The sequence below is a fragment of the Cyprinodon variegatus genome, unplaced genomic scaffold (genome assembly GCF_000732505.1).
Source record: "Cyprinodon variegatus isolate N-32 unplaced genomic scaffold, C_variegatus-1.0 Scaffold290, whole genome shotgun sequence".
Classification (NCBI taxonomy): domain Eukaryota; kingdom Metazoa; phylum Chordata; class Actinopteri; order Cyprinodontiformes; family Cyprinodontidae; genus Cyprinodon; species Cyprinodon variegatus.
In genome coordinates, this window is record NW_015150743.1 from 907,744 (window position 1) to 931,820 (window position 24,077).

The 24,077-nt window shown below is 36.3% G+C and overlaps 1 protein-coding gene across 2 annotated transcripts in view; it reads left to right on the top strand.

Annotated features, from left to right (window-relative positions):
• Positions 1–24,077, top strand: part of slc39a11 (solute carrier family 39 member 11) — a 230,199-nt gene that overhangs the window by 180,760 nt on the left and 25,362 nt on the right. For both annotated transcript variants that reach the window (XM_015383625.1, XM_015383626.1), the window contains exon 6: positions 10,730–10,897. In XM_015383625.1, coding sequence (XP_015239111.1) covers positions 10,730–10,897 — 168 coding nt within the window. The remainder of the gene's footprint in view (positions 1–10,729; positions 10,898–24,077) is intronic.

Consider the following 24,077-nt stretch of genomic DNA (forward strand, 5'->3'; position numbering starts at 1 on the left):
AAGAACACTACTGCCACCTACCGGTTTGTGACGTCACAGTGCGGTATCGGCTGTTGATCAAGTCCCAGTGCTGTATCTGGTATTTTTCACAACTCACTGTTATCCAAGTCATCTTGAAAACATTCTTTTTACAAAGTTTGCTACATATTACGTGTTTTTTTTCTATGGCCAGAAGTTAAATGACAAATCCTCTCTCTTCGAGTTGGCAATCCAACAACAAACCAGTGGTGGATCACTAAAGGTGACTTTTATCACTTTTATACGATGTATTACAACTTCCAACTGCCATGCACGTGGGCATTGTCACTTTAACTATAGCTCTGGTGAATTTCAATGGTGAAGTCCTCTTGAAATCTTACGCACCGTAACGTCACTGTTGGAACATGTCAGGACTGAGGTATTACTATATATGGACAAAAAAGACTCAGTTATCACAACAAAAATTATTGTTTTCATTTTTTTACTGATTAAGGCTAAATTAAATAAATCACTGTGAAAATATTAATTTTAGGTAAAGTTAATGATCCATTTATTATTCCTTGCTGACCGGACTTTTCCTTTAAAATAACTTTCAGTGAACTGGAAGCAAACAGGGTCACAGAACTTCCAAAAGGTAGGATGGCTGTGAGGTTGCCTGTTCAAAAAGCTGCAGACATAGATAGATGTCTGGAAAAAGAAAAAAAAGAAAAAGAAATGAAGTTCCTGTATTAAGATCCATCCAACAAATATTTCTAACTTGTGAACTGTAAAGTTCCTTGAGATGACATGTGTTATGAATTGGCGCTATATGAATACACTGAATTGAATTGAATGAACTTGTATGTGATTAGTGAGAAATTATATGTTAACCTAAGTTAAGGATTACAAGGGGGCAAAGGGCTAAACAGCCAGAAAGTCCATCTGTTGTTTTTTTTGGACTGTAACAGACCTCAACATAAAAGCATCGGGAACATGTAATGTATATACAGTAGTGAAGAGAACTGGGACAAGCACTGAGCCCTTTGGAACTGTACGTAACCCTGCAGACTGAAGACAAACAAACTGAAATCTGTCTGTTTCCTTTTTTTAACCATCCTGGGTCTGCTCTGTTAATTCTAACACTATTGTGATCGACTGTATCAAATGCTGACATCAGTCCATTATCCGAGTCGATATGAGAGGCGATATGAGAATATCATTAGTGCCTGACAGCACTGCTGTTTCAGTGCTATGATGAGTTATAAAACCTGACTGAAGCTCTTCCAAAATGTCATTACAGTGTAAAAGCTCAAACACTTGTTTATCGACTGTTTTCTGAGGAATTTTAGATGAGAAACGCAGATTAAACATACGGTTTTTGTTTTACTAAGTCATTTGGATCCAGAGAAGGTTTCTTAGATAAAAGTTTAATTACAGCTGCCTTAAAAGCCTGAGGTACTAAGGAAAGATTATTCATATCTAAAATGGGGGTGGAAATCAAAGAAATTACTTTTATTATTCATTTATTTAGAATTAGATCTCATACAAGTTTCAGATCGGAGTGGCACTCATATTTTTCATAACTCACATAGTTCAGATGCTGTAGCTGCCTCCTTTACTGCCTGACTTACTGATAATGCATGACTTATATTCAGAGGTATATCAATGGTTTTAACTGTATTATGCTGGTGAAGATTATCGGTCATCCAGGTCATAGTCATTCCAAAAACAGTTAAAAAACAAACCATTGGACTTTTTTTTTTCCAAGTTTGAAGACGTTTCGCTTCCCATCCTGGAAGCTTCTTCAATTCAAAATGTCAGAATAAGTGTTGAGTTCCAAGCTTTATAGAGTAAGAACAGGTCCACCCCTTAGTAATGGGGAGTCATTGAGGTGGTTGTTGGCCAACAACGTTGTTAACTTTCTAAAACTTTTTTGGTGTTACTTGTAATAAAATCAGTTTTATTAATAAAGAAAACTGAATTACTGAGAGGTGAGAAAATTGGTTCCTTAACAGAGCTTTTACTGTGCAGTTGGGAACCCAAGAAAGTTTTTAATCTTCTTAAATACAGAGTTAATTTATGCCGTTGTAGATGTGTGAAAGGTTCATTAATGTGTCAGTACTGTAGATTTTTCTTCTAGATTAAGTAGGTCTTCTCTAGAACGCAATTTCTATCTTTTCCAGCATTGTGCGTCAGTCTACTTTGAATAATTACTTCTTTCAGGGCAGCATTATATAATGCAACATGCATTAAGGAATTAACATTATCAACAAGAACATCATTTTGTGACAGGGAAGAAATTAAACTGCAGCCTGTGTTGTGTTTTCTGTGATACTGGGGAAATTAAAAATGGAACAGATGATGATCTACTATAATGAATTTTCCTTGCAAAGGTGGGGAACTTAGTTAAATTAAACTCAAAGGTTATTAAAAATGGCCAGAAGGTATCCTGATAAGGTTAATGCTATGGTACATCTTTTGTTTTGTCAGACTGGCTAAGTGACAGTTTTTGATACAGCTGAATTAATACAGCCCTAAAATGTCAACTTTAACCTGAATAGCTTCATTTAGTCTACTCCTGTAAAATGTAGATAACTAAGAAATAAACGTTGACCAAGTCAGTCTAAATTGTACCTTGGCTTTCTCCTAGGCATCAAAACGACGTTAAGACGGATGTTTTTCATTTCAATTAAAAGTTTTTTTTACATTTTAAGTTGGTTCAGTAAACCTACACACATGGAAAAAATATATGACCACTATTGCTTTTTCATTTTAGTTTATATGATGTATGTTAGCTGAAGAATAAAGATTGCAAAAGGCAGAAAACATGGTGCGTCATGGCAGTATGTCAATGTTCTTTCAGGAAAAGAGCTGAAGCAATGTCCAAGCATGAGTCTGTTTAAAAAAAGGCTCAATTTGATGTTTTTCAACATCAGTTTGAGGGGAGCTGAATGTCGCTGTGGGAAGCTGATGGGACCGGTGGGGGGAGCTGGTGGAGGGACTATGGTGTTGGGATGTGGCATTGATAATTGGAGGTTTTTAAGGGGATCGCAGTACTCTGAGTGCCAATGGACAAGGGTGTGAATGTGGATTTTGTCCTGATGTATGTATATATATATATATATATATATATATATATATATATATATATATATATATATATATATATATATATATATATGATGTGTGTATACATATATATTTTTTGTGTGTGAATATTGGGGAAAAAAACAAGTTTAACAGGGAGGTCACTCTACTTTAAGTTAATTTATGTTTGTTCAGAGGTAGAGGGGGTTTGAATAATAAGTTTTACTGCTTCATACCGCTTTCAGACAATTTACATCGATGTTAATTCTCTGGCTGTACATGACAGGTTTATCTGGTGGAGGGTTTTGTTTGTATTTATTTTCAGGTGAATTTAGTAAGTTTGGAAATTGGTGTGTGGTTTGGTTGATGATTATTTTAGTGTTCTTTGTCAAATTGTCTGTCTGAAATCGTCTGAAATAAATTCCTTGTCATTCATTTATAATCATATACAGGCTTTTCTCCAAAAACTTCAGCTCCATTTAGCGCTTTTCTTTAAAACCATTAAAATACAACAATTAGATTTTAACTACTTCCTACAAACATCTCTGTAGAGTCGGCATACAAAGGAGAGGAGTGGAAGCTGCAGCAGCCGATACTGCCTCTATGAATATGAGGATTACTTTAAACTTGAATAAGAGGTAGATTTAAAGGGAACCCAGCCTTTAACTTCCAATCACTAATAAATAAGCTACAATTGTTTAAATTTAGCTTTGTTAAATGCAGCTGCTGTTTTTTTTAGAAATGCCTTGTCAGGATTCCAATTCAAAGATGGATTAGGTCAACACTTTTCTCTTGCATAGTTCTTCATGAGGGAACAATGTTTTTAGATCTGGACATTTTTATTTTTTTATTCCATCAGAATCTGATTTGAGGGAGTAGCGAACAACAGAAAAAACCCTTTTTAGGCTTTTGTGTAGATCTGAAGTCCTAGTCCTGCTTAAATCTCAACTTTTTCTCTTTTAAAAACATGTTTTAAATATACAACATTATAGTTACAACAACAATGGTTGCCATCAAGTATGTTTCATGCTCATGAGTCAGTAGTACTACTGTATAAGGTTAGATAAATGTAGTTTGTTGTAATGGAAGATTGGATAATCATGTACAATAAGGAGGAGATGGTTTAGAAATACAAATTCAGCTGCATCCCTACAGCTATCATTAGCAGGCAGAGATCAACAGCAATGTGTTCACAGAGTGTGAACACACAGCCATTAGTGATGGGCTAATAGTTTGGGAAGTTCAATTGGAGAGAAATGGACTGAGGGTTTTTGGCCTTTGAAAGCATCCTCTGATTGAGGGTTTCACCAGAGCACCCCAAGCAAAAGTCCAGATCATTTGACCTTTCCGCTCCAGATAATTCCTATTTACTGCTGCTTACGTGGCACAGCTTACACAGTCGGACCACTCTCACCCAGATCAATCGCTAATGTTGGAGAATGTACGTTTTCAAGACAAACTGAGGGATGGGCAGAGGAGGGAAAGAGACAAAATGGGAGGATTACCAGTTTGGACGTCAGCAACAAATCAGGGTCTCATGTTGTTGTATCCAGTGAAATAAAACGGCTAATTAAAACATTTATATCAGCGACAGTTTTGAAGGGTTGAAGAAACAGCATATTTACCACCATGTTTAGGCTAGCTGCCCTTTTTCAGCTGTAATATTGCATTCATGTTAGTTTAGCAACTTGACTCTTGAACACATGAACACTTTTTAAAGAGGTACTGTCATGTTTGCTTGTTTTAGAAAAAAAAATCCAGATTGTGTTTTTATATACTGAATATATATTGAAGATGAATAGATGAGTCTTATTTAAATTTTACTAAGCTTTGAAAAAACCTCTGACAAACTTTGGATGACATACAGTATTTAAAAAGCCCCATTAGAGTTCATTTTCTCTATATGAACACATTAGCAATTTAGAAGATCAACATTAACAGGTTTTCTCTGTGTTCTATGGTTTGCCTTTAAACTTAAATGTAAGTTAAAATATTCATTGGGATAATAAATACACTATCAATATTTAAAATAAGATGAACCAGCCTGTTAACTTTAAACACAGAGTTACATTTTAAAGATTTACAGACAGTCCTGTCTGTAAACCCACCTGGTTGTTACATTAAAGCACAGCAGAGATATAGAAGACTAGCTGGCATTTATTGCAAAAAGTTAAAAAACGATTCTCTGGACTTTGTTGCCAAGTTTGAAGACGTTTCGCTTCCCATCCAGGAAGCTTTTTTGGGAAGCAAAACGTCTTCAAACTTGGAAACAAAAGTCCAGTGGATTGTTTTTGAACTTTTTTGGAATGACTATGACCTGAATGACTGAGAATCTTCACCAGTATAGTTGGCATTCATTCTACAGGAAAAAGGTTTATTGTAGTCCAAGAGATTTAGGACATGGTTTGAAAAGACTTTGTCATGGGACTTTTTAAACATCTATGATCAGCCATTGGTTTCCTTAAACAAATACATATTACCATGGTAATAATTAGCCATACTCAAGCGAATACAGATCAAATTCTTTTTAAGTTTTTTTTGGGAATTATTCTACTTGATCAAAAGAAAAAAAATATCAACTATATACTTACTATATATATATATATATATATATATATATATATATATATATATATATATATATATATATATATATTATAATGTGTTTAGATTTAATGTACATAAAAATAACAAATGAAGGTAATGTGTTAGTGAAATGTATGGTGAGATTGAGAGCAGCAGAGGAACCATTGAGTAAATAACTCTCTTCATGTCTTTTGCTTTCACATAATAGAGTAATCTCATTTGGAAGGAGTCAAATAAACTCCATCATGAAAATGTGATAAGACATTAATAATGACACTCACAATGGATGTAGCCAGTTATTTCTATGATGTGTTTTTTTTTTTTCTTTCCAGTATTAGTATTTTGTTTTCCTTTGTGTAATTCTCAAGAAGGGCTTTGTCCAAATTAGATTATGTGGAAGCTGCTAACCGTTATTGTAATTCAGATTAGGAGCCAGTATCTGTATTTGTCTCTATTTGTATTCTCTTTGCCTGAGTGTGAGAAATGCAGCTCGTCTGTTTTGCATCTTAACATTCATATTTGATGAAATACTTGTGAATCAGATTAGGACCAGTATTTCCATCTCGTCCTTATTTATATTTAAATTGTTTTCTAAACGTCCTTCTCAACGTCTTTCTCCTTAATTGTTTTAGTCCAGCGTCTGACAACAACTCTTCATATTTTGATATAAAGTCAGGTGATTAAAAGACTCATTATTTTAAGGTTCTCTCTTTATTACAGAGCCCCCAAAAGGGCAAACAGACCTGGATTTTTGTGTTTTTTACTTTTTACTCAATTATAGCTTGTAGGCTGATGAAGATTCTCAGTCATCCAGGTCATAGTCATTCCTTAAAAATTTAAAAACAATCCACTGGACTTGGTTTCCAAGGTTTGAAGACGTTTCGCTTCTATTCCAGGAAGCTTTTTCAATTCAAATGTCTGGATCTGCAGTGAGTTTGAGTCTTATATGGACAAGGCCTTGTATTGCTTAGAAACATGTAAATTGAAACCGACGAGTGGGTCGTTTGGTTCCATTGTTAGCCTGTAATATCTGAAACCTCTCTATGATTGTGAATGGTCGTTCGTTAAAGGAGGGATTGTGCACCTGGCTGAAGAGAGGAGGTGCTTTGTTCCTCTGTGATGCGGTGGGGGTTGTGGTGATACCTGAAAGGGATCATCTCTATAACTGAGTTGTCCACCACCTCTGTTTAAAGTTGTTTTTTCTCTCTTAACATAGATGGCTTCCTTCACGCCCCTTTTAAACCACCTTTCTTATAGCTTGTAGGACACAGATATTATAGAAAATGCTAAAGACATCGTTTTCATTTTGATTTAAATTTCTGCTCACAACCAACCCATGGTTTGCTCAGTGATCAGACTGTTTACTCTAGCAGTTGTGCCATGTACCATGTTGTGTCCCTGTTGTTTTTGATAGCCATCTTAGATTTAGTCTTAATCTTTTTTTTTTTTTTCGGTTTTAGTCGACTAGAACTTAAAAAGGATTAAGTCTAGTTTTATTTAGTTTTATGTTGCAAAAAAAGTAAACCTTCACATTTCAAATAGCAACCAGATTATGTATCACACTAACAGCTCTTGCCCAGATACAGCCCTACAATAGCTGGGTATAGAATGCTGCTGTGCAGTTCATCATTGCAGTTGGGCAGAAAACTTTGATTTATAGAATTCAAATAAAGTTTTTTATGAATTAATTTAATACTTCATACAAAAGTGTCTCACAAAAGTTGTGAAAGTAGTAGCTCTAGTTCAACACACCATATTGGTTAAAATAGCAGACAGACAAGCTAACAAAATGCACAACAAAGGAATGGTTTTAGACATAAAAAGTTTCAATTAAAAAACAAATGCTTTCTGATCTACTATGAATCAATAAAATCTTAATTTCTCCAAAAAAGCAAAGAAGAAAAACATTCTTCTTTCTACTTCAGCAATTTTGGCTTTATTTCTGAGAATTTCCTACTGCTCAGGGGTCAAAGTAGATTTTAATTCACAGGGTTTTGATATAAAAACATACAGATAGAACCTACATAATTACCTTGTTATGCCATGACAATCCAGACCTAAATTGAATGAATATGCTAACTAAAATATTGACAAATTCAAAGGAAACATAAAAAATGTTTTAATGACAACAGAAAGAAAAAATTACATCATATTTAATAGATGGTATGAGAGAGAAATATTCAAAGATCTATGTACCTTTTCATCTGGGTTTTTATTCAAAAATAAAAAGTGTGCAATGAAATATTTTCTTTGGATATCATTTAGGGATTCCTTTTGGTAGAAGTTAAAGAATGTTTAGTATCACTTCTTGCAAGCTGGAAGAAATAAAATCTTGATTGTTAGAAAAGGGATTTTTTATGCTTATATGGCAGAGGATGATCAGCCACATGTAGTTTATTAAGTAGCGAGAGCAGGAAGATCCATACTGCTGAGAGCGAACCATCAGTGTGGAGCGTGAAGCACAGACTACACGCAGACCTACACGAACACAAAGACACATTTCTGCACAAGCACAGCTAGAAGAGCAAAATCTTTTAGTGTTGAGCGCACAGTACTGGACGAATACGGGTTATTTTCTCAGACTCTGCCGCTGCTGCCATGATCTATCTGTGGTCATGCAGAATGTGCAGCGCTGCACACCAGGTGGGCGGCAGATCCAGCACGACTGATACTGCTTAGCAGATTACAGCATGATGATGCATTTTAAACGTCTGACCGACGACCAGCTAATTTTAGTTTAGTCTCGTCTCATTGACGAAAACTCAAACCTATGACTAGTCATGTCTTAGGCATCAAAGATCCATGTTTAGCTTGTCAGTTTTTGTTATCGTCATGAAAAAAGGAATATTAACAAAAAAATGTCCTCATCACCACCGTTGACGAAAACAACACCGGTTCTAATATCTCAGCAGTGTTTTTTTTGCCCTCCAGGATTTGATAGTTTTACAATCCAATGATTAAAAGCCTGTGTTTGATGGGAGCCTATGAATTTGTCCTCCCTAGGTAGGTTGAAATGCCCACAACTCACCAGTGTTTTCACATTAATTATCTTTGTTGCAAACTTTCTCACTCCATCCTTTTTTCCGCTGTTAAGTGTCCAAAAGATTTTATTTACTTATTTGTAAAATTAGATATAATCTAATTTTAGTTCATGTTAGGATGGTTCTTTTATGAAATGGCATGTGTCGGACTTTCTGTTTTCCTGCTGAAAAGGTTCATCTTGTTTCAGCCTGTATGTCCTAAGATGACTTATCCATGTTGAAATCTGAATAGAAGTCATGTGTCAGAATTTGCACATTTAAAGGTTTTGTCAGTGATGCGTCCACTTGAGCAAGTCTGATTGTTCTAGAGTTTAATATCTTTAATAAGCACTTCACCACATTCGTTTTTCCTTAATCAAGGATCTCTTTGAAATACGTATTTAAAAAAAATTTGCTAAGCTGATTACATATTCTGAATGAAGACAAACAGCACCCAAATGAATGTCTTTTTTTCAGCAGTTGATTCCATTGAAATTATCCTTTTATTGTGACTCAATAGAGATAGCCATTAAAGTTGACTCACATGTCTCCCACTGAGTCAATGTAATGTTGAGAACTTAGCAGAAAAAATCACGGCTTGTCTTTTAGAAAGCCAGGCAGTTAATACCACTTTTAAATGGCTTCATTCAAAGGTAGGGTCAGACTATCTTCTATGCCACAGGGGGGTTATTTGCAGTAATTCATGTGGTGGCTTCTTTTTGATGGGGGCTCTTGCTACAGCAAGTTTTTATTCAAACAAATCTGAACACACGGAAAATAAGTTGAATATTAAAGCAATGAATTGAAAGAAAACTCCCTCATTGACACACGGGACAAACTGCAGTATAAATTTGTATGTTCAGAATAAATTGGAGCTTCATTGGAGCTCTTAGCTGCTGTAGCAAAATAAGATAAAAAAAATAAATAAATAAAGGTAACACCTTCAGAGTTAAGTGAAACTATCGTACACAATCTGAAAGACTTTTTAATTATGTGCACCTACAAATGCAACTGGTTGTTTGGATGAAATTCCAGCACAAGCCTTTTATATCCTTTCACTACAAACATGTAGAGTTTCTAAGGTCTTCTGGACCTTCAACTGTCTGTTTGATGTTACCAATTTAACATGTTTTAGAGCATTATTATGCTACAGCCATAAGACGATAATTTATTTTCAATCCACTAGGGCTTCCTGTAATTGCAGAGGCCAGTGCATATCTGCTAAATGTATGTAAAGCCTATTTGGATGTCTGTAACTGTAACTCCCTTCACTGTCATACGGGGGCTTTATGGATTTATCAGGCACTCCAATTAGCACTGAAAGGCAGCTTTTACTCATTAAATGGTAATATTTGCCCTTGATCCAACCATATTAGTGATAAAACCTTAACAGCTCTGTGAAGACCTCAATGGGATTCTTTTCTAACCTTGAACTTGATTATGTAAATATTCTTGTCCTCTTCCTGTTTGTCAATCAGAAGCTTTTTCTGTAGTTGAAAAACTGAAAAATAGTTTACGTGAGAGAGAAGATGAAACCCCTTTGACTTCCCACACAGCTGCCCAATCACTGCGTGAAGTGGGCCTGCTAATTTGATTTTCTACTCTCCAGCCTAATAGACATGTAATGCCAACAACATCTGCCAGCTGCCACCAACACTGGCAGTTTGCAGCTTTCAGGGATTGTTCCACCAGCCGACAAGCACTCCTACTGGGGATAAACTGAATGCATTAATTTGAAGGAGGCTGGAGCCCCTTAGGGTTTTTCTGCCCTTTATTTTGGAACACTTCACACACAGGATGGCTTTACAGTTTTGAAAAGCCCTGTCATACTTGCAGAGTAGCAGAATTTTAGACCCAGTTCTGCTACGCTCTTGTCTGCTTGATTTACAGAGTATCAGATGCCCTCAGGTTGACTTGTTGGTGGGATGGAAAGTTGAGAAAGTTAAGTTTTAGATGCATTTGTTCAACAACCAGTAGTATAGTCTGGGCTATTGTCAGGTAATCTCCTGTTTCTGGAGGCAATGTGTAATGTTTGTATTTAATTTTTTTTTTTAATGTTTTTTTTTTTTTCAATATAGACAAAATTGATAATGGAGATGTGTACCAAAGAAGACGAGGCACCAATTTGGGTCACTCCGATGGGCAAGAATCAGGAACTAAAACACCAGAAGGAGTTGGTCAAACAGGCAACAGCTGGCGAAGAATTCTCCTCCTCATCTTGGCGATCACCATCCATAATATTCCAGGTAAGAGGGAGCGTACGGAAATAAAGTTTTAAAAGCAGTAGAAACAGAATTGCAAGAACCGGATTTTAACCTCTACCCTCACTACGATAACTGGTGACAGTTTTCCCATGTCGGTAAAATAAATCAGCTTAATTCTGCTGTTTTGCTGTGGGCGCTGGTGGCCTGTATTTCCTTCCCCTTTAAGACACTGCAGCAGGTGTGTCGAATCACGTGACTCCACCGATCCAACAGGAAGCGTAAACAAAGAGGACAGCGGATGAGCCCAGTGAAGAAGCATCTAATGCCGCTGTAAACGAAATTACATCACTTAATCCTGTGGAGCCGAGCGAGAACAGAGATGAAGTTTTGTGTGCAGAGAAGAAGTGGAGAGCACGTTATCAGAGTTGAGCGCGCGGCAGACCGGTTTTTAACCAGGATGTTTAATACAAAAATTATCTCATAGATTTAGCCTGATTAACCGGACTAAATATGAGATTAAATGTGGAATTTAGTCTGGCCCCAATGAATGAGACATCGGAAAATTGTTGATGAGAACAACCTGTTGTCTTTCAAACCATGTCTGTGCCTATTGGCCAACGCTCTGACCAATGAGCACAGAAAGAAAGAAAGAAAGAAAATTATAGAAAAACTGTTAAAGATAAAATCTCAAAGACCATGTCCAAGCAGCTTGATGTTTCTTTGACTACAATTTTATTTTAAAAAAAATCTAAGATCCATGGGACTGTAGCCAACCGCCCTGGATTTGGCCGCAGGAGGAAAACTAATAACAGATCAAAAAGGATGGTAGCAAAAGGCCAAAAAAAAACTTCCAAAGAACTTAAAGGGGAACTTTGAGCTTAAGGAGCATCAGTGTCAGATCGCACCTTCTGTGGTAAAATATAAAGTGTTTTTTAATCTTTTAAATAAAACCTGTTAGCAGGTTTAAATGAGTTTGGCAGATTGAATAGTCAGCAGTAGCATTTATACCTAAATAAATTTAAAAAATCCACAGCCAGTCCGTGTGATTGGTTCTCATGAGGGATGAGGATAGATAGCAACGGTCCTGATCAGAGCATCCCTAATGAATATAATAAAGTTTGCTTTTATACAACAACAACAAAAAATTTAGGACAGAAAAAATATTATAGAATGGACCAGAGGTGGAAAGAGTACTAAAAAATTGTAATTGAGTAAAAGTATCTTTACTTTGCCTAAATTCTACTCAGAGTAAAAGTAAAATTACCCTTCTAAAAGATGTACTCAAGTAAAAGTACAAAATTACTTCGTTTAAAATATAATTTGAGTAAAAGTTACTTAGTTACTTTGAGTTATTTAATGCAAAAAAGGATGAGTCATGAATCAAATTGAGCACAAGGTGTTTTAATCGATTTCAAGGCATATTTCAGTGGACATCCACACTTGCAAAAGATCAGCTGGGCTAAGGAACATACTTCCTCACAGCACAAGGACAGTCACAACCTGTACCATAAAGGGCAAACTATTTTCAATCCTACTGTCCAAGTTAAAGTATTCAAAATGCACACAAAATAAATTGCCCAAAAGATACCAGAAATCAAACTAAAATGCAACAGGATCCCACTGTTATTAAATAAAATGCCACAGGATCCCACTGTTCACAATAAAACAAAATTCTCACAGGATCCAACAATTTAAAATAAAGTGCTCACAGGATCTAACTTCAAAATAAAGTGTCCACAGGAACCCACAAAACTGCCCCAAATCAACAACTTTAGACCGGTAAAGCTCTTGTTCAATTTTAGCAGTAGCGGATTTTCAAAGTTTTTTGCTGTAAGTTTTGCTCTCTTTGCTGTGAAGAGCAACCCGGCTGAACTAAAAAGCCTCTCACAGGCAGCTGAGGCTAGAAGGCCTGTGCTGAGTTTCAGAGACAGATTCTTAATGTTTGGGAAGGAGTTCAACAGGTTAATGCTGAACCTGAAGTTCACAGAACACCAGAGAGAGATGGGGGAAGGAACCGGATGAGTGTGAGGAGGAGGAACTTCAGGAACTTCAGGTCCATCATAACATTATATTTTATTTATCGCCACATTAAAAAAACATCAATACCTGTAATGCTTGAATTCCCAACTCAGTCATACTTTTGATACTCCGAACTAGCTAATTCTAAGCAACTGCTAACAAACCAAGAGCTTCCTTATACATAAATAATAAATAAACTGTTTGCGATGTCGGAGACAAAAACATTTGCGCTAACTTACCGCCACATGTTTTCGTAAATTGGATGTTGATGTTTTAAAAGCCGAAAGCTCAGTTTTGCTGGCCAGGCATATGTTACTGCATGTCACTGCATTATCACATTGTTCCCTTTTGTGCATTTGAAAATAAATAATCCATCCAGATATGGCCAAGGGTTTTTCTGGCTTTCATCTCCAGAATGTGTTTCCTCATCCATACTCTCTACGTCGTGATTAGCAACTGCCATCTTCCAAAGCGCAGCACTGGATTATGAGACAATACAAAGGGTAATTGCAAGGCAGGGTCGCGCATTAAGTTTTGGTTCCGTGACACAGGGGGTTTAAATTTCCGGCCGCATTTAATTTTTTTACCAGTATTTTTTTTCTTCTTTTTTTTTTTACTCAGTAAAGTGAGGAGGTTTCAAATGTAGCGAAGTAAAACTACTTAGGTTAAAATGTACTAGAGTAAAAGTAAAATTACATATTTCAAAAACTACTCAGAAATTTACAAATTACTCATAAAAAGTACTCAATTACAGTAACGTGAGTAAATGTAATTTGTTACTTTCCACCCCTGGAATGGATGAATACTGTTTTAAGGCAATATAAGAAATGCTTAATGTTGCTGAAGGCATTGAGAATCTTACACTTTATCCTAAAGAAAAAAAAACAGGAAGAAGAAACAGAAACGTTTCTTTCTATAAATATACTGTAAACTTTGCTTGGCTAAAGGCTCTTTCATGTCCCAGCACACCAAATCCCATGAGCCCTACTGTCAGGAAGCTACACCCGCACTACAATGCTTTTTATTTTCTTTAAAAGTTATCTTCATCAACAACTAAAAAAAAAACTGCATTATAGGACATGAGGTCATGAATAAACACAACTCATAGAGGAATAAAGGCCCTTTGAAGCAGCCAGTATTAAAGCTTCCTCCCCCCTCCCACTCTTTTGACTTCAGTTTCCCTGTAAAGTCCACAGCAGGTCTTTTCCCTTTGATAGATTTGGATTGGTGGATTGGTGGAGTATCAAAAGTGAATTTTATATGTTCCATAAATGTTTGTACTAAACAAAATACAAAAAAAGGGAATGGAAATGTTCTTCAGCATTGTTTAAGAAGAAACAACTTTGAAGATACTTTTTCCTGTTACTGTGGTCTTTTGTTTCTGCTGGGGTAGAGAAGAAGCTGGACAGGGTGACATTCAAGGTTAAGTGTAATTTAACAGAACACAAGCTGGATGGAGAGTTCCTCCGGTCTGAGACAGACTGACTGGAAGGTTGATGGCTTCAAAGACCGCATGAGAAAGACAGCAAGAGTTACAAACCTAAAAGGTTATCATTTTCAACAAACTGATGCGTCTGTTCTATTTCTTGATTCTATCTGCACTGATCCAATATAAGGTCCAGTATTAAAATGGTATAATTCTAAACTTTATTACTAGCAAACAATAGCAGACTTGTCCTAACGTAAACCTCCATGGAGGAATGCTGATCCAGAGATGATGGAGAGGTTTAAGCAGAAAACTGCTGGAATCGTCAGCTTAGAGCTCAGTGTTAACTTAAAGTGTTTGTAAGCAAACATACCAGAATATTGATGCCTTTATATTAATTTCATCTGAGCCTCTAAGTACTGTAATCTGCTTTTTTCATAACAGCACATTTGCCTACAAATTGAAGTCTGTCCTGCAAAGTGCCATCCAGTTATTGTTTTTACTTTAAGCTCCACATGGAGTATCTTACTTTCTTACTTTCAGATAGATATTCCCTTTTTTGGCGTATTTCTTTGTAGTTCTTTGTAACGTGTGTTGAAGGAATCAGAGAATAAAGGAGCCAGAATGACAAAAGTTTGTATTTAATTACATACTTGGAGCCATTTAAGGAACAGAGTAACACTGTGAGAATGCAGGGATTGGTAAACTGTTTGCTGCTAATGGCGCTGAAGCTGGCGACTGCATGGATCTGAAATGAATCTTAATTACTCTCAACTTGCCAAATTTAAAGTAGATAACTTTAATAGAAGATTATATAAACCACAGCTGGATATGTGAAAAACCTTTGCTTTATTTGTTAAAACAAAAGGGAAGGATTTTTAAATATAATATTTTGACATTAAAGACAACTCACTTTTAGACAAAAGCAGTGCTTCAGATTTGGTCTCTTTAAACCTCATTAAGAAATGATGTGCTCCTTATGAATTGTTGAAGTATTAAAATCTTTACTCTTATTTTTTTTATGCAAACTAAAATTTAGATTCTTAGATTTTACATTAAAAAAAAAAGTAAGCATGAGCTTAGAATAATGTTACACCCCAACCATGTTGTTTGCAAAATATTTACATCACACTATTTTTATACTTCTGTAAATCAATAAAAGCTGTTGATTTATATTTCAGTTATCCAAACCTAAACTGTTAGTACCACTGATGTGGATTATCTGCATAATTGAATTTTTTTGATTACATTGGAGAAATGAACTCTGCATTTAACCCATCTCGTGGGGAGCAGTGGGCTGCCTTGGTGGGGCGCCCCGGGAGCGGTGTGGGGGTAAGGGTCTTGATCAGAGAGCCATAGTGGCAGTCTGGGTTTCAAACTTTGCATATGGAGTTAGTCTATAACCAATGACCTCAGCTACCTCTAACAGCTTTTTCAAATAATATCTGGCTAAATAATATTATGAGAACAATTAAACGGTTAACTATGAAAGAGCTCTAAGTTTACTAATCATTTGTTTATTCTGTTCAAAGGTTAATTCAAATCAGATCAAAGTTTATTTATATAGCACTTTACAACAACACTAGGAAGACCAAAGTGCTTCTAAGAAAGATGAAAACAGTGCAAAAAAATCATTCTAAATGTCCTAATTATTAAAAGCCAGTTAAAAAAATTAGTTTTTAATCTGGGCTTAAAAAGGTGCAGATCAGTGAGAATCTGCAGACTTACTGTAGGGGCAGATTGTTCCACAGTTTAGGTGAAAAGCATAAATACAAGATTGTAAGTCAGAGCTAAGACTAAGACTGACACCACCTTTCCATTCAGCAAATTAGCTTTTTCACCATTAAGCTTTTTCATTGTTCTTTTTTGAGATAAATCCAAACAAAACACCTGCCTCTCTTTAGCATTAAAAGATGTCAAAGAGAGGCAATTAACTCCAGGGCCACCAAACCAATAAACAGCCATTACTGGAGTTTCACTGTGTGTTGATTTGGGCCTTTTTAAGCCCAGTTAGTCATTTCAGCACCACCTGCAAACACATCATCCTAAAAGAATTTTCTACATTCATGTTGTACCTGTGATCCGATTTGATGAATTTCTCTATACTTCTGTAAAGCATTTTTGTAAAGTCTTAATGCTTTTTTTTGCTTCTGATTATTTCAACTTTCAGGCTTAAGTTTAGTGACACTGCACTACAGAGCGGAAGTGTTTACTATTAAATATAAAGAAAATGTGAGGAACATAGGTAGTCAGATGTCTGTATTCTAATATCCCTATAAAAATAAGTTATTTATTTATATTTATAAATGTGTTTTTTGTTTGTTTTTTTATTTAAGCATAAATTGGTTTGTTTTCTAAAGGCCTCTGGGTTTGGTAGAGATCATTAAAAAATAAACACCTTCATTAAGACCAAGGAACACAGCAGACGTGTCAAAGAAAATGTTTTTTGCTCATTTTAAAGTGGAGGGCTTGATTATAAAACAATATCCCATGTTTCACAGAGCAAGGGTCGATTCACTGTCTGAATAAGGAAAGAAAGAAAGACTATAAGCCACTCACTTCACAAATCTGAAACCAAAGGAAGAGATAGAAAACCATTGTGTTAGGATTTTATTAAAATACTGCAACCGTCTTCCTAAGAACAAACCCCAGCCCTGTTGAAAACTCATTACTGTTTTTCTAGTTGGCCATGTAGTGGGACCATTAAGCGTGTGGGGAACAGTGGTCAGATGAAACCAAAAAGCTCCACATTGCTCTTAATGCATCATCCTGCAGGGTCGGTACGGTGGTGTCAGCTGTGGGGATTATTTTCTTCAGCAAGGACAAGGATGCTTGGTTACGACGGAGTATTAGGGCCGCCAGACTAGAGATTTACGAGAATAATGTAATGTTACGACTTTATTCTCGAAATAGAAGTGGAAAAGAATCTCTAGCCTGGCCCTAATACTCCATCGTACTTGGTGGAACTAAATGTGGAGTATGATACTCCACATTTAAGGATACTATCCTCAAAGAAAAGATGCTTAAAGCCACAAAAAGTTTGAGATTGGTGAGCAGTAAAACTGAAACACTTAATCAGGATTAATCGTGATTAATCAATTATCGAAATAATCATCTAACTAATTAAGTAAATGATTTATTGTTAAATAGAGTATGGAGACTCTGAAACATTTAGAGAGCATCCTACTTAGAGAAGGAATTATACTATAATTGTAAAAAACAAAAATATATAAACATTTTGCATTTCAGATACAAATTTCCTATTCTATCAACAGCCCTTATTTCCCCTTATTTAAATTCTCAAAAAAAAAAATCATCTTTAAGTAAATTTTGATGCGCAGTTATTAAACCATTCATCGCAAAAAATATCAACAGATTAATTAAATAGCACAATGATAGTTAGTTGCAGCCTGAGTGAGCAGGTTCATGTCAGCCATTATAGTAGGTAAGGGCTGGAATATAATGATCACAATGGTTTTCAGACTAACAGAAACAAATTGTACAGATGCTCTTGGCCAATGTACAAGAAACTGATATCTCCAGTATAATCACTGATTTGAAATTTTATGTTTTTAGATGTTCTCCATCTATGCCAGCAGACCTTAAATGCTTTTACAAAGATCTGACAGAAATGTTGCTGTCTCGATGTAGCGAGCCGGAAGTCCAAAAGATGCTTTAAAAAAACACAGGGCCAATACACCAGACTTTTCATTTTGCATTATTTAGAAAGAAATAAAAGCATCTATACTTTTTATTTACCTATACAATTATATATAACTCTTTGTTGGTCAATTAAATTTTTTATCCAGTTCAGTTTATCTATTATTCATAATTTACAGAATGTCATCTTTAAGCAGATACAGAGACAATGCAGTCAGATCATACTGTCAGATTGGTAGTTTCTAAGGAAAAACCAGCTGATTGCATCCATCACTGACTTTGCAGGACACGCTCCCTCTGGTTAAGGATGTAGTGACAGCAGACTTATGCTTGCATTGTGTAACTGACTCTGCAGCAATCTAATGCATGCAGCAACAGTTAAGCCAAAAAAAAAGATTAATGAGCAAGAAGAAACCTCCAACAAAACCAGGCTCTGTCTGAGCAGCCATCTAGAGACTCTGACAAGGGACTCAATGAGACAGAAGCAGACATACAGAAGGAACATAGAAGCACTGACGTCCAGCAATATGTTCTATGTTACAAATCATAATAATAATCACAAAAATTACATAAAACAAGTTTGTCTTGATGCCGGCTGCACAATGGAGCAGTGGGTAGCACTGCTGCCTTGCAGAAAGAAGGTTTCGAGTTCAATTCCCTGCCAGGGGTCTTTCTGCATGGAGTTTGCATGTTCTCCCTGAGCATGCATGGGTTCTCTCCGGGTACTCCGGCTTCCTCCCACAGTCCAAAAACATGACTGTTAGGGTAATTGGTTTCTCTAAATTCTCTTTAGGTGTGAGTGTGTGTGTGAATGGTTGTTTGTCCTGTGTTGCCCTGCGATGAACTGGTTACCTGTCCAGGGTGTACCCCACCTCTCGCCTGTAGACAGCTGGAGATGGGCCCCAGCACCCCTCACGATAAGCGTGATGGAAAAATGGATGGATGGACGTTTTGATGTCACAAATTGTATTAAAAAAAAAGTTTCAAATAGGATAAACACTAAGCTGAACCGTTCCATGTCTTTTATTTCAGAATTTTGTTCTGCTTTCCTGTTTTAGTTCCAAAGCATAAAGAGTGAAAGTTATTTGCTTCATTTCTGCCTCTAAAAAAGAAACCAAGCCAGGAATGATGTTAGGCCATCTGTAACTGCAGCACCGAGTCTGTAATCATAGTTTCAACTCAGAATGACACAAAACAAAACAAAAAATGAAAAAAATCAGGATGCATTTGTGCTGTTTAGAAAATAATTCAAACATCTCTTCATCCCAGCTGCTCAGTGTATGAAATGTTTTGAGTTATTTCATCAGCACAGAGTACTTGGCCGACAGCAGCACAGAGTAGCGGCTGTCAGGTATAAGAATAGTGGGAGAACTATAGAGGAGTTTTCAAAAAGAGCTAGGGAACAAAATGTTTATCTATGTATGAAATCCAAATAATGTTTTAATTTTTTTTGTCCAGACTTCTTGTCGCCCTTTATAGCAATAACATTTCTATTACCTAAACAAGTAGTAGGTCATTTCCACTGTTCAGTCATTACCTTTAAGCCCTCATTTTCTAAGTCACTTTCTGTAGCAATGCAGACTTAGTTCCACCAACTATTAATGTTTCAGCTGCCATAAAGTGTCACAAGTCCTTTTGATCACAAATTATAAAGTCACAGATTTGGCTGTAAGTGTGAAAATGTCTCTGTGCCTGATAGCGATGATGGAAGTCTTGACTGAGTTTGAAGTTTTTGAAGTGGGTCAGCAGGAAACAGAGTACCAAGATTTTATAATATGTTGTGTTTTGCTATTTTCTGTACTAAAAAGGATCTAAAATATCTTGTTAAATTGTTTTATTGAGATGAAAGCTTGTGTTTTCTTGGGTTGACAGTTTAAACCTGAGTAAATATATTAAAAAAGGGAAAAAAAAAACATTCTGCCTTCCTTCATGCAAATCAAATATACATTTATATTCCTTTTTATTCTTTTATTTTTAACAGTGGATATTGAATGAATATTGCAGTGTTTACACTTCCAGTGCCAAATTCAGTGCCAAAAAGCTATCTCCCTATCAGAAGTATTTCCAAAACAGCTATAACCATATATTCCTCAATGTTGGTTGAAACCCTATAATTCAAAACAATATAAATAATATAAAATCCTCAGAAAGGGTGCCAAGAGGGACTCCAACAGATGTCTGTGCAATATTCTGAAAATGATCTTACCATGCCAATAAAACTTCATGTATAACAATTTAGAAGTACTGTAATTAGTTAAAAAACACACATCTATTAGTATGTGGAGCTCTGAGATTGAATCCACGTTAAACAAGGTGATTATCTCTCCCTCCTCATATTTCAAGGGTTCTTGTCTCTTCAGTTTCTCTCTCACTTCCTCCTTTATTTTTTAGTTTTCATACTTTTAAGAAGACTTACGCCTAAGCCTAAAGTGTATCTTCATTAATCACTCTAGAAAAAAAATAAAAAATAAAATAACTAGCTCTGAAAATACAAACTAAACTGAAAATACAAACTTTTGAATAAACATACTTAGTGTAGGCAGTGATTTAGAAGTAGTTCTTTTTTAAAGCATCTTGTTTAGATTTCACTCCTCCTCTCTCACCCATGCCACAGCTTCCCCCTTCTCTAGTCTAAGTTATGTTGCTCTGAGCTCTTCTTCTCTGACTGTAAACAGAGGTGTTTGGTCACTTTATCATTGCCACTCGTTTTGTAGCTAACACTAACCATGTTGAAGCTTAAGGCCGGATTATACTTCTGCAAACGCACACATCAAATGTTGCTTGCGTCTGTTCGTGAACCAGTTTTGCTGGTATGCTTCTGCAACGCCGGTCTGGAATTTCTAGGGACGCACAGCAGTTTCCCACTAAAGCTCAAGGGGGAGCCTATTCAAGAACTGGTGAGAACTTCTTTGGCAGCGTGTTTATTTTCCAAAGCAAGATGGCTGAGGCATCGCACAAGTGGTTGTACTTCCGAACCTCCTCGATCAACCTTTAGTTGTGGTTATCCATTGTTGTTATTACTCCCTAGTTTTTAAAAATGGCGCGCCCCGGCACCGAATCGAGAAGGACGACCACACAGACGGCCAGAAAAGCATACCAAGGACCAATCACAGCTGCTTTTTCTCTACGCACGTCCGCTTGAGGTCTGCGTGGGTTTGCGACCGTCTGACGTGAAGTCAGGATTTTTTTAGAGGTGCACAGAGACAGATTTGATGCAGAGACTATGTGTCAGAAGTATAAATTGGCCTTTAGCCTACAGCTGCAGCCACAATGACCGTATCTGCAGCTGTAGGCTGTGTACGTCATCACTCATTTAGCCAATGTGTTTGGCTTTAATCAGCTGTACTCTGAAGGTCAGCCAGTGACAAATGCAAAGGCTGTACTGATATTGAAAAATGTGTTTTAAAGTCCTATTCCAGTTATTGAATGAAATTACGTCACAATATATACTGATATTTAATCATTTCCCAGCCCTACTCTGTGTGTGGTAGGAAGACATCAGTGTTTGATACACATAGTCAGGCCAGGAGCTGCAAATAAGGCTGAGCTACTCGTTTTAGTACTTTATGCATCAGGATGTCTTGTTAAGTCTATAGTATGCTTTGCATATACTCAAGTGCTCTGTCTATTTTGCAGCAAAAAAGGCCAAAAGCCAAAACCATCTATGTTGCACTTTTGCAGTTGGTAGGGTGTTCTCTTCTTTACAAGCTTCCATGTTCCTCCTGTAAATGTAGATCTAATTGTTTAAAAAGCTCCAGTTTTATCTAATCAGAACAAAGGAGGGCTTGTTACCTTGTATTTTGATAAATATTAGTCCGGTTCTTTGTGTTTGCTTGTAGTACTGACACCCTCCTTTATCTTCCTTTGTGGAACTTATGTTTCAGAATGCATTGGATGGACAATAATAAAGTGAAGCATATGACCTTAGTGTTCATCCTAATGGTTTAAACTTGTTTCCTTGGTGATTTTTACAATCCACACTATCTGTCTAATACATTTCTTCTTGCATTTCCATCCTGGGAGGTTGTCTGGGGTCCATCATTTATAATAATATTAGTTGTGACACGGACAGATTGTATTTTAGTCTTACACTTTGACATACATACCCAGATATTTCTTTGAGAGCTTCTCAGACAGTTCTTTCCTTTAAATTATTAATGTACAACAATGCAAAACTACCAAGAAGCATGTTTGTTTTTCCTTTAAATAATCTGGACTGGCTGTGTTAAGTTTAAATGTAACTTTTAGCTAACATACAGATGTGTCCAGTATTAATACTTGGTGTTAATACTGTATTTTCGTAGTTTTTTTTTTAAGTATCTGTACTTGCATAGTTTTTCTGAAGATTTTTCACTTTTACTACATTTGAACACAAATATTTGTGCTTTCTACTCATTACTTTCTCAAAACTGGCTTGTTACTTTAGTTGGAGCCCGAATATTTTACAGAAAGCATTGATTGCAATATGGATGAAGACGGGGGGGTAGAAAACATTGCAGATTATGAACCAGATGCTAAGAAGTCAGACATTAATAACAAGAGAATAATCGCTTATGAAGCAGGCAGGGTAGACTTGTGTATAAATAATCAACTTAACATTTAAAAACAACAAAAAACAATACTTTTATAGGGGGTCAGGAGGACAGAAACCAGATAAAGTAGTAAACCTCGCAAAAACAAAGAGAGACAGTAGACAGCGCAGCTCATCACTCTGCTTGAGGAAAATAACAAAGAAACTTCCACAAACTTTGGGAGGACAGAAAATGGATATAGTCAAACTGTGATTCTCTTTGAGCCTCACAAAAATAAAAACAACAAGGGGTGAAGGTAGACAGAGCTTATCACTCTACCCTCTATGAGCAAAAACAAAAGCTTTGATAAACTTCAAACATTTCTCTCTCTGAAAATCACCTTTCACTGCCTCAGCCAGCAGATAAACTGTCCTCCAGCCTTTATTACAGCGTTTTCCTTTTCTTTAAATGTAGTTCCGATTTTATTTTAATATAGATCTTGAGAAATTCTCTATTTGTGCTTGTTTAAGAGATGCTGCCCACACTCATAAAGGGAGGCTTAGCTTTATTTGTAGCTGCTCCAGTTTGCTTTTTTATTCATTATTTATTAATAACTTTTCAGAATTTGTGCAAATCAAAAGTGGGAATATTGTTTCAATTTTTGTGACATAGAAGCAGGAGTGGAAAAATAATCTGCACAGATCTGCTCACCCTGCCCAGTCGGAGCTTCTCTATCTGCTGTCAGTGTGACATGGAAAAAACCGGATAGGAGAAAGTTGCATGCAAGCTGTGAACCAGGCTTTAGAATAAGACAGGGTATCTATCTCACAGACTGATAGGGTTAAATTAGAAGTTTTTATTTTTTTTGCTTTCTTACATGTCGACAGCATGTAGGTATATCTTTTATAGTTATTTAATGCACTATTAATGCAATATTTTTGTCAGCCTTGAGTAGTGATACTTTAGTTTGTAAATGTTTTATTTATTCTTTCCCTTTATCAAACTGAAAATACTGTTTTATACTGATGGTTTGATTTACATTTAAGTTCTACAGCTCATGAGTAGGTGTTAACTCATGCGCAATTAATTATTAATCCAAATGAAATCACAAAATTATTGAGAAAAAACAATCACGCTTGAAACCATCTGCACCATAGGAATTATCATGATGTTACAAAGTTCTGACCTAAAAATGCAGATAACTGAACAGAGAGAACAGGGAAAAGGTTTAACGGGTTTTATTGAAGAAGTAAAACAGGGGAAGAGGTCTTGCTCTGAACACTCTTCAACCGGAACTGTAAAGTGAGGGGAAGACACAGCAGTTAGTTCAGGCTCAGTGGGGAATTTCACTCGTGAAACTTGGAGAAGAGGATATGGTTGCTGACTCACATTTCCAGAGAAGTAGTCTAATCCTTGACTTCTGTCTGTGTGCCGTGGTTCCAGTGTTTGTCTGATTCGGTGGAGGGCGGAACAGGTTTTACCCAGAATGAGGTTGATAGTTGGAGAACGGAGATACTGACTGTCACTCAGATTTCCTGCGGTACTTGAACGGGTCGTAGTGGAGAATAATCCCTTTCTCAGTGGAAAGCTCAAATGATCTCTTGGG